General features: G+C 26.1%; 1 protein-coding gene across 1 annotated transcript in view; it reads left to right on the forward strand.

Moving 5' to 3' along the window:
- Nucleotides 1–11139: 11139 nt before the first annotated feature.
- Nucleotides 11140–12582, forward strand: part of LOC136080806 (uncharacterized) — a 17402-nt gene continuing 15959 nt past the window's right edge. The window contains exon 1 of the mRNA XM_065797998.1: nucleotides 11140–11899. Within this exon, the coding sequence (XP_065654070.1) occupies nucleotides 11506–11899 (394 nt within the window). The 5' untranslated portion in view covers nucleotides 11140–11505. The remainder of the gene's footprint in view (nucleotides 11900–12582) is intronic.

The following is a 12582-nucleotide window of genomic DNA, read 5'->3' on the forward strand; positions in this document are numbered from 1 at the left end:
AAAAGACTTACTGGATTTTCTATTTGTGACACTGTGCTGACTATTTTTGAATTTATTTAGTTAAATATCGTACTTCAAGTTTATATATATATATATATATATATATATATATATATATATATATATATATATATATATATATATATATATATATATACATATATATATATATATATATATATACATATATATATATAAAGTATCGGACAAAACGAGTGCAACCAAATAATGCTAATTTAGTTTCTTTATATAAAAGTGCTGCATTTTTTCAATTTAGAGAAATAACCATGTAACTGTTTAGAGACAAAGTTCTTCAAGTTTTATTCATCACAAAGTTCATTATTTGTACACGAAAATTAATAAATTAATCAAAAGTATTAAAAAAAGTTGATTTCCTTCTGGACAAAACAAGTGCAACTCGACAAAATATTGACCAAGCTGTATTTCGCGATCACAGCCTTGCATCTTCGAGGCATAGATTCGATCAGGTGATCAATGAAACTTTGTGGAATCGCTGACCAGGCCTTTTAGATTAATTCAAACCGTTGATCCTTATTACGAACACCTTCACGATTATTTCTGCGGTTGACGATCTCCCACAGGTTCTCGATAGGGTTGAGATCCGGTGATTGAGGCGGCCAATCCATCACCGATAGGTGGTTGTCTTGAAACCACTGCTTGACTACTTTTACAGTGTGTTTCGGATCGTTGTCTTGCTGAAAAACCCATTTTATGGGCATATTCCATTCAGCATGAGGTAACATAACATCTTTCAGGATATTTTTATACATAAAACGGTCCATTATTCCATCGCTTCGATGTATTGGACCTAGATTGTTAGCAGAAAAACACCCCCAGACCATTACATTGCCTCCACCATGCTTCACGGTCTTATGGCAGTAACGTAAATCGAGGCGTTTTCCGGCCGGTGGACGTAAACGGCAAATGCCATCGCTCCCAATGATGTTGAACTTCGATTTATCTCTGAACAGGATAGTTCGCAATTTCTGCACATTTCAGTCAATATGAGATGTAGCAAACAGGAGTCTTTTCTTCTGGTTTTTTAGTGAAATCAGCGGTTTTTTTGCAGGGCGTTGAGAAAACAATCCGGCTTCAACAGCACGTCGTCTGATTGTTCGGTCCGATATTGGCTGCTCTAATTGCTTTTGTATCTCGACTGATGATATCCAGGGATCCTTCTTGACGGATCTGACCATCATAGAATCCTCTCTAGAAGTGGTGGAATGCGGTCTTCCACCTTTGTTATCTGCTGCCAAATTTCCCGTAGAACGATATTTGGAACATATTTATCATAAATACTTTTTTGTGACATTCCACTTACGTAATCGCCAATAATTTTCTTTCTTAGTTCCAATCCAAGACTGTCGGAAGCCATTTTTACAATTGAAGTCATAAAAATAATAAAAATAAATAATCACGTTTCTCAAGGCTTACCGTGTTACATTTACCTTGTGATGATACAATAATGCTCTGTGGAACACAACGTCTTGATGTGGACTGTATTGATGTAATGAAACACTTGTTGTATTTCACTTCTTGTATTGATGTTCTTCGATAAAACACTTTGATAAAACTCAATTCGATAAACTGTCTTGATAATGCTGACTGATTGACTTCCATATACTGAATGAATTACATGTCGATTTACATGTCTCTTATAATGTAAAATGAACCTGTGTGAACCTGTTCTGGAAGATTCTAGATGCTTCTTTTCGATGCTTCTGGAAGCTTCTGGATGCGTCTGGATGCTTCTGAATGTTTCTGGATACTTCTGGATGCTACTGGATGCTTCCAGATGCTTCTTCTGGAAACTTCTGGAAGCTTCTGCATGCTTCTGGAAACTTCTGGATACTTCCTTTAATTATTAAAAAACTTCCGTAACGTTACACGGACCAGACTTAAGAAAATGAAACAAACCAAAAAAGTTGCACTTGTTTTGTCTGCTGCAAAATGGCACTTGTCAACGAAATTCTGCCTGTGTGCTGTCCCCTGTCAGCTGTTTGCTCATGTCATGGCATGCTATGACTCCAGACTCCTGAACTGTTTGCTGTGGTAGTATAGTTCGTTTCGTTTTTAAGACATGTAAAATTAGGAACACTTTTTAGCATTGTTCGATGTTGGTTGCAAATGTTTTGTCCAATACTGTATATATATAAACTGATGTCGCGTTAGGTGTGAAATTTATAGTTATGTTTCAAATTCAACTGTAATTATTTTATATACATATATATGTATATAAAATAGTTACAGTTGAATTTGAAACATTAAGTGTGAAATTTATAGTTATGTTTCAAATTCAACTGTAATTATTTTATATACATATATATGTATATAAAATAATTACAGATGAATCTGAAACATAACTATAAGTTTCACACTTGATGCGACATCAGACGTTGCAAACAATTGTATTGACAAAAAATATTATAAACAAAAATACAATACATCGTTAGCTTAGATGACGTTAATGTTGCAGATAACAAATTTATTTTCCTAGCGGCATTTTGATGTTAGTTCATTTCGTTTATTCAATAGTTTCAAAGATGACGTTGTTACAAGGTGTTTTTCGGTTAAATAAGGATTACACAACTTTCCTCCAGGTTTAAATGTCTAACCCTATCAATAATCCTCCACGTTAAAAATAGAATTTGAAAATCCCTTTTATTAGTTTTCCTAGATATATATAGAAAGTTCTGTGGAATTAGCTTTACTTTCGTATTAAAAATAGTTTTTATGTTTGTACCAGCGGTCTTTAAAGGTGTGCTCTGTTAAACAAATATAATTAAATCTTTATTCTGCAGTGATATTTTTTACATTGCAGACGTAAATTATATTTTTACTGGCAGTTACACGTTGGAACGATTTTGCGAAACTTATGTGCTTTTGGAAAAAGCTTTGCGATGTTGGTTCTTACATTTTGTGAAAACGGAGGATTAAACCAAATAATGTTTCGTGATCTCGATTTTGGTTTTGTTGAGGCGAGGTTTATTTTTGAAAGTTTTCTTCCATCATCAGGCCATCATCTCTATATAATCCAATGGATTGTAACCCATTGCAAGAAATTTTTCAAATCTAATTGAAAACCATTTTCTAAAGACACATAAGTTTAGTAACATCTTTAATTGGAATGATTTAAAAGTCAGTTACAGCTGCCTTCCTAACATCAAAAATATTATTAATTTACATAATAAAAAAATATTATCTCATGTTTCCAACATAATTGTTTCAACGTGTAACTGCCGGCAATCTTCACAATGCAAGACATGTGTATTGGTAAAAATATAATATACACCTGCAATGTAAAATATTAGCGCAGAATAGTGGTATAAGCTATATTGGTTTAACTGAGCACACCTTTAAAGATCACAGGTACAAACACAAAAACTATTTTTCAAACGAAAGTAAAGCTTGGGAAATCAAATAATAGAGATTTTCAAATCCTATTCTTACGTGAAAGATTATTGATAGGGCGGAGACGTTTAAACCTGGAGGAAAGATGTGAAATCTTTGTCTAACCCGAAAATACCATAAATTAAATCAACTTTGAAACTATTGAATAAACGGAATGAACTAATATTAAAATGCCGCTACGAAAACAAATTTTTTATTTGCAACTTTAACGTCATCTAAACGAACAATGTATTGTATTTTTGTATATAATTTTTTTGTTTTGTTTGTTTGTTACGGTTGTTTATAACGTCTGATGATCGCATAAAGCTTGAAACTCCTAGTTATGTTTCAAATTTAATTGTAATTATTTTATTATTATTTTAATATATATATATATATATATATATATATATATATATATATATATATATATATATATATATATATATATATATATATATTATATATATACAGTATATTTATATATATATATATATATATATATATATATATATATATATATACAGTATATTTATATATATATATATATATATATATATATATATATACTATATATATATATATATATATATATATATATATATATATATATATATATATATATATATATATATATATATATATATGTATATATATATATACAAACTGTAGATAATAATAAAAACAATGAAAGATAAGATGAAAACAATAACACGGAAAATGAGGTAGCCTGCCAAGGTCCTTCAAATGAAATTCAAGAAGTTGAAAGTGTTGAATCTACAATGCATAACAATGAGCTTGACTCAGGTACTCCAATTTTTACTATCTTTAATGACACCTCTAACATCTGCTAAACAAACAATTTACTTTTTAGGCAGTTAATATTTCTATTTTATAAATTGTCACTTATTATTTTTTTATTAGGCTTATTTATCATGATTTTTTTTTCCATTCTACGCGAAGACCCTGCTTTATGGTCATTACAATTAAAGGAAAATGAACGTATGAAGTATTTAAACAAGGGGTATGCTTTTTTTCAAAATAAAGACTCTAATTTCAAATCTTCGAAGCGGATGTTCAAAAATCAGTACAGATAATATCGGTTAAATATTTTCAAAAAGTGATGAATAATGGCGAAAAGTGTGACCGAAAATGGGTAATGTTTTCTGAATCCACTGGATGTGTATTTTGTTATGTTTGCAAGTTGTTTTCAACCGATTACGACAACGTATTTGTCAAAAGTGGCTTTTACAATTGGAAAAAAGCTAAACAAACTATTTTCGGCCATGAAAACAGCAAGGAACATATTCAATGTATGATTAAGTGGATAGAATTCATAAAAAAAAATACTCATGTCGATGAATATATGGTAAGCCAGATTAAAAGGGAATCTTTAAGCGTATCCGACAAGTTTCGAGTGAATACATTTTTTCTTATTATTGACAAACTTGTGACACAATTAACTATAAGAAGTGATGGTTACAACCACGTAAATAAGTTATTTGGATTTCTATCGAAGCTGTTAACTATTAGTACCATGAAATTGCAGGTTAGCGCGAAAAAAATTGTAGAAGTGTACTCAATTGATTTAGAAGATAGTTTCATATTTAAAATAGAACAATTTGTAACATTATTAAAGTTGCAGCCTCCGGGGTTTTTTTCGCATAAAATAGATAAATCTGAGACTGAAAACACATTGATTCCTCTGCATGTTTTAAATTGGATTGTTGAAACCGATATTATTGATGTATTTCCAAATGTTTATATAGCATAACGCTTGTTTCTAACTATTCCCATAACAAATTGCGAGGCTGAGAGATCATTCTCTACTCTTAAAAGAGTTAAAAACATGCACCGATCAACAATGGTCCATAGTCGTTTAAGTAATATAGCAAGATTAACTATTGAGTCAAAATTATTAGAAACTTTGGATTTCAGCGATGTGATTGCAGAGTTTGCGGGGAAGAAAAGCAGAAAAAAATCACTTAACTTAATTCAATAAAATAAATATAAAATTTGTATATAAATAAATATCAGTGATAGCGTTTTTAAGAAAATCTTTCTTTTACTCATTTTTGTCGTTGTTGGTGGAACGGGGCCTCCTACTTTTAAATAGCCTCGGGCCCCGAAAAGTCTTAATCCGCCACTGTATATATATATATATATATATATATATATATATATATATATATATATATATATATATATATATATATATATATATATATATACATATATCTATATATATATATATATATATATATATATATATATATATATATATATATATATATATATATATATATATATATATATATATATATATATATATATATATATATGTATGTATATATATATATATATATATTATTATTATTATTATTATTGTTATTATTGTTATTACTATTATTATTGTTATAATATATATGTTGATAATATTTATTGCTTACAAAGTTTATTTGGTTCAAGTTTATCTTTTAATTTATTTGAGTGTTTATTTTCTTTTTTCGACTATTTATTTTCTATTTTATTTATTTTCATTATTTTGTGATTTTCTTGTTCTGTTTTCAATAAGTATTTATCTCTCTGTACAATAAAATAAACTAAAGACACTTTTTTAAAACCAATTTTATCTTTTTCGACTATCCTATATAAAAAATCAATTTTAATGTTTAAAAGCCAATTAGTTTTTTTGACTGAGATTAAAAGATTTCAGAAAATAGATCTTATAAGGACTTATCTCGAATGTGTTTTCTAACCCACGCATGCAGATTTCTAACAAACCCATGTGAATTTTTAATGTATTGTGACGCAAGGGTTGCTAATGCACTCATGTGGATTTTTAATGTATACTGACGTTAGGGTTGCTAATTTGCTTTATTTTGGTTTATCTTATGTTGTTGAAGTAAAATTTAATTAATAAAGAACAGAGAAAACAAAAAATGTTATTTTTAAAGGAGGAGAAAAAAAGATTAACTTTAAATAAAGGATGATGGTGTCGTAACTTAATACAGTTTTAACAGATAATACTATTGATATACTTTCCAAAAACACTCTAACAGTTTATTTCTAAACTAAGTTAGTCCTCGATCTTTGCAGCTTTTTTACACAAAAATATATACTAATATATGTAATAATATATATAATGATAATAGCAATAATTTTTGTTTTGATAATATTGCTATATTTGTATTATAGTTGCAGTTAAGAGAAACTTGGGTTAACTTATTTTATAAATTTTACGAATTAATTAAACTTATTATAAAGGTGTGAGTTTTTTTTTTAGTCAATTTTTGTATGAAAATCCAGAAATAATATTTTTTTAAAAGAAACATCATATATTTTTCACATAAAAACTATTTTATCCGGAGGTGTCGTACTGCGAGTAGGGCTGTTGAAAACAATAAAAATGTTAGCCCGGGAACCCTTCATAGGAACAGGCGGGCTCCAGGGCAAACAATTTTATTGTTTTCAACCAGGATGTTGGTAATAAAAGGGAATTAGTTTAAAATTCTTTTTTTTTTAATAAATGGTGTTAATTGGTTGCTGTGAGAAATACATTGATACTTTATAGAGAGCTTGCCATATTTGATAGTGTCGAAAAAGGAAGTGTGTAAATTAACATTTTCAATATTTCGAATGTAATATTTGTGTGTATCAACAGTTTTAATAAAAAAAATTATTAAACGAATTTGGTATTTTATTTTGAAGAAAATCAAGCTCAAAAAGACAATTATAAAGTTTCACAAGACCTTGAACTTTTAGAATTTTGTATTCAGATAACCTATTTTGGATATTAGATTGCAAAGGAGAAATGTCATAATTCTTCCGGAAGTACGTAGTAAACTGTTTATGCGGTTTAATAGAAAAAATACCTTTTTGACCCCAAACAACAATAGCTTAGATGGCTTACAAGGATTAGTATATTTATATTAGAAAATGTTGGGGTATATAGTGTCGTATCAATGACAACATACTATTGGCACGTGAGAGGTTTTTATTTAATTAAATTAGTTGATAGTACCATGATAGGTTTTTGTCAAGAAATACCCCAAGATATTTTATATATTTAGAAAATTTTATATATTTAGAAAATTTTATAAATTTAGAAAATTTTATATATTTAGAAAATTTTATATATTTAGAAAATTTTATATATTTAGAAAATTTTATATATTTAGAAAATTTTATATATTTAGAAAATTTTATATATTTAGAAAATTTTATATATTTAGAAAACTTTATATATTTAGAAAATTTTATATATTTAGAAAATTTTATATATTTAGAAAATTTTATATATTTAGAAAATTTTATATATTTAGAAAATATTTAGAAAAGTTTTATATATTTGGAAAAGTCTTTTACAATTTTTTTTTTGTTCTGATTTTCCCATTATCATTATCAATCTTTTTTTTTTTTCATTCCCTTTTTTTTAAGCTGCATCAGAACTCTCATATTTCAAAGATAAATAGAACATCTTACTCTTCCTTCTGTGAACATTTTTCTGACGCTCAAGTCTGCAACGCTCATTATGTAGTTAGAATGAATGTTACAGACGTGAGCGTCAGAAGAATGTCTCGGACATGAGGCTCCCTACGACGGCAGAAAAGACCTGAAACTTTTGGGTTTGTAAAAATAAGGTTAAGTTATGGAGGACGCCTTGTATAATGCAACAACCAGAGTAGGAATAATAATCTAGCTGGTGATATATGCTAGTAAGCAAATAAAAAATTATAAAAATTTATCAGTAATATGAATTTACACCGTTTTCCGTGAATTCTTTACAACTACATAGCAAATACTTTTTTACTCTGTTCGTTTACACTATAAATAGTAAGAATATTTTGGTTCATTGTTTTTCAAATATATCTTGAAAGCATTCCAATATTTCTCATTGTAATTAAATGTGTTGTATGATGTATTTATAATAAAAGTGCGATACATTGTTAAAAATTTTAGTTGTAAAAAAATTATGGAATAAAAAGTTAAAAAACAAAGTATACTAACTTTATGTGACGATTATATATATACATAAGCAACCAAAAGCATGCAGTCAAACCAAAAAACTTGTAATTAAAAGTCTCAGATTAGGTGGTTATAAAAAATGTTTTGTTTTATTCTTCGATTAAAATGCAAGAATTCAAAACCGTATTTTTCTAAAATGACGATTCATACCAATAAGTACTTTTTATGTTTATATTGATAGAAACCATGTACATGTTTTTAGCACATGTCCAAATCAAACTATTAACTTGGTTCTAGCGTAGCATGAAGATAATAAACGATTTTTGTGTCGTGAATATTATTTTGAAAAATCAAAAGAAAAGAAATGTTGTATGATTTTTCAATTTTATGCACAACATACTAACTGTCTTAAAATCGGATCTATATCCCAGCCGGCCCAACACTGTCAAAAGTTACACATGGTTTTAGTTGCGTTTTTGTCCTTTAAAACGAAAAGAATCGTTCGTTTCAAAAATAGGGCTTCAATCGTATGAAACTACCTATTACTTAAATTAACTATTATTTCCCAATTAGGATTACAGGTACAGTTTTTATAAACGGTTTCATTGTTACGGAAACGTTGTATAATGTTATATTAAGTTTTCGTAACAAATATGAAACAAGTAATAAACGCGGCATTTAAATTTGACTTTAACACCTCATAAAACACTTATAAAACTTGAGTGAAACTGTCCGTGAAATCAAGGTGTTTTTTATTTACGCTTGTTTAGTGACGAACACGTGTCTTGATAGGTTTCAACTCCGTGAAAGTGAAACTATGTACTGTGTAAGATGCCGGCTAATGTAAATGTGAAAGATGTGCCGGCTGAGATATATACACAAAAGCAATATTTTTCAAAATTAAATGCCTATAATTTTCTACAGGAGCAGTGTTATCAATTGTGCGTTTATCAATTGATTGAAGGTTTATCGCTCAACATGCTATAACATCACAGGACTTTGTAAAGTATTATTATATAATTGCTATATTTTATTATATAATTGCTATATTTTGTTTTAATAAATTGTTTTCATAATTTTGTTATAAAAAGATAACGTTGTTTGTTATTTTGCTTTAATAAAATGCTATGTTTTGTTTTTTAAGATTGTAATATTCATCTATTTCATTGCTAATAGCAATAAAATTGATGAATATTACAATCTTTAAATAAAAACCGAATGGGAAAAAAAATTGTGTACACAGTTGATAAGATTGTATTAATAACTGCCGCTCGTCAAAATTAATTTTTATTGAGAATTTGGCGAGAATGTTAATAAGGCTTAATACGAGTAAAACATTTTTTTAATAAAGTAGTTGTTTAGAAGTTTTAAAATGCAGGACGTATTTTGAGTAGAACTTTTTCACGAAATTGATGTATTATACAATCAAAAATAAAATAGCTTGTTGTTTTTGTCTATTAATTAGACATTATTTTAAATTCTAATCATAAATATAATATAATAAATTTTTAAAGCATTATTAGTTTTTTTGGTTTTGAAATACTTTATAGTTTCAAATCTCAAGATTATATTAATCAATTAAAATTGAAACCATCCAATTTGATTTATATATATATATATATATATATATATATATATATATATATACATATATATATATATATATATAGATAGATAGATAGATAGATATAAGTATATATATATATATATATATATATATATATATATATATATATATATATATATATATATATACATATATATATATATATATATATGTATGTATGTATATATATGTATGTATGTATGTATATGTGTATATATATATATATATATATATATATATATATATATATATATATATATATATATATATACATACATATATATATATATATATATATATATATATATATACATACATATATATATATATATATATATATATATATATATATATATATATATATATATATATATATATATATATATAGATATAGATGTATATATATATATATATATATATATATATATATATATATATATATATATATATATATATATATATGTATGTATGTATGTATATGTGTATATATATATATATATACATATATATATATATATATATATATATATATATATATATATATATATATATATATATATATGTATATATATATATATATATATATATATATATATATATATATATATATATATATATATATATATATATATATATATATATATATATATATATATATATATATACAGGTATGTATATAAAGTATATATAACCACTATAGGAACTTTATTATAAAAAGTTTGGACGCTAGTTCTCAAAAATCAATAAAAGTATTAATATTTATTGATACTTGGGAAATTTTGAACAAATTAAAAAACCATTATCTTTTTTTAAAAGTAATAATTTTTATAAAACTGTTTTTTGTGTTTTCTAAGTTCATTTAATATTTTTCTTCTGCTTAACATTAGTTAATAAAAAAAAATGTTCTAAATATCTCTAAATGTTTATAACAGACATCTTATATTTTTCCACATAGTGCATGGTTGTATACTTTTCGTATGGACATTTCAAACAAAAAATACGATTATATAAATCCTGCAGAAAATTGCTTTTTAACATGACTAATTAATAAATATAATGATGGTTACTTAGTAACAATCACAACGAACGTTTAATCCTATTAAGTAAATATTAAAGTAACCATAAAAAATAAAATGCGTATTTACGTACTGGGAATGCAAATAAATTGTATACAAATCTACCTATTATGTTAAAAGAAAATACCTGTCAATGTCGCCTTCTAAGACTTTAATTTATTTTGATGAGATATAATAAACACAGAAGAAATAGAACTTTTATCTCGTTGTTGGAGTTTTATCTCATAACATGATAAACTATTGGCTCTCACTTGTTCGCATAAAACATTTAAACATACTTATTTCATTTACCGTTTTTACAATTAGTACAATGTAGGAGCAATCAAATAATTTGCAAATAGTTTATAATTTTACCAAAACGAACTGTATATATTACTGATATAGTATACAAAAATTATATTACAGAAGCATAAGAAAACTTTTTTATAAAAACAAACATATACCATGAAATACGATAAAACGACGGTTGTATGTCTTTGTCTATTTCTTTATATAAGTGAAAGAATAACATATGGAGAACCGATAGAATCATCCGTTCTAAATGTAGATTCTATTACTTCAAGCAAAAATGAACAAGAAGATAGCAGTGTTTTAACGCTGCGTTTAAATAAAATTTTAAGGAGGTATTACGAAGAATGGAGTGGTACTTTTACTAATGATAGACTTAAAAAAGAAACTGATCTCAAAAATAAAATTAGCGAGAATCTTCTAGTTGATGATTTTATTCCTAAAAAAAAAGAAGCCAATGGATGGCGAATTTGTTCGCATCGCTCGTTTCTGTCAATACTAAAATATGTATGCAACATTAATAATAAACCATTATCTTGGAGTAAAAAAGGTAAGAAAATGTTTTTTTTTTTAATTTATTTTTACAATTTTTTTTTTTTTTGTAATTTTATTTTATTTTGCTGTTTATATAAATTACAATTCCCTTTCACAAAAAATAAAATATAATTACAAATGTATAAATATTAAACAGGCTCAAAGAAGATATGGATGGCAAGACACCAACCTAATCTTTTCATAGAGCCCCTACAGATCATAACAATAACAGTACTATAATAATTATGGTTAATAAGTCAAGTAGAAATTTAAGGAGAAAAAAAAAAATAGTATAAAAGAAGAAATAATTTTTAAAAAATAAAAATAGAGAAAAAAGAAGATGTATCAATTAAAAGTACAAACACCCTCAATTAGTCAAAAAAGAAGATATAATATTGAAAAAGTGAAAAATTTTTATTGAAAAAAAAATTATATTCTTAATTTGTTTGTTGTTTATAATTTTTTTTAAATGTTTTGTGTATTTTAATACCGAAAGCCTAAATCCGAATATATTTAGGTATTTGGAATTTCTTTTTAACTTTTTTACGATTAACATTTTATATTATTTCGTCTTAGTTATGATTTAACGTTTCTTGTCATCCTAATGTGTTGACATAAATATTTAAGTGGCTTGAGTTGAACTTACATTTCCGATAACATTTGGTTTAGTGATTTGGATTTGCATCATAATTTTTTGAG

This window comes from Hydra vulgaris, chromosome 05, assembly GCF_038396675.1.
Source record: "Hydra vulgaris chromosome 05, alternate assembly HydraT2T_AEP".
NCBI classification, from domain to species: Eukaryota; Metazoa; Cnidaria; class Hydrozoa; order Anthoathecata; family Hydridae; genus Hydra; species Hydra vulgaris.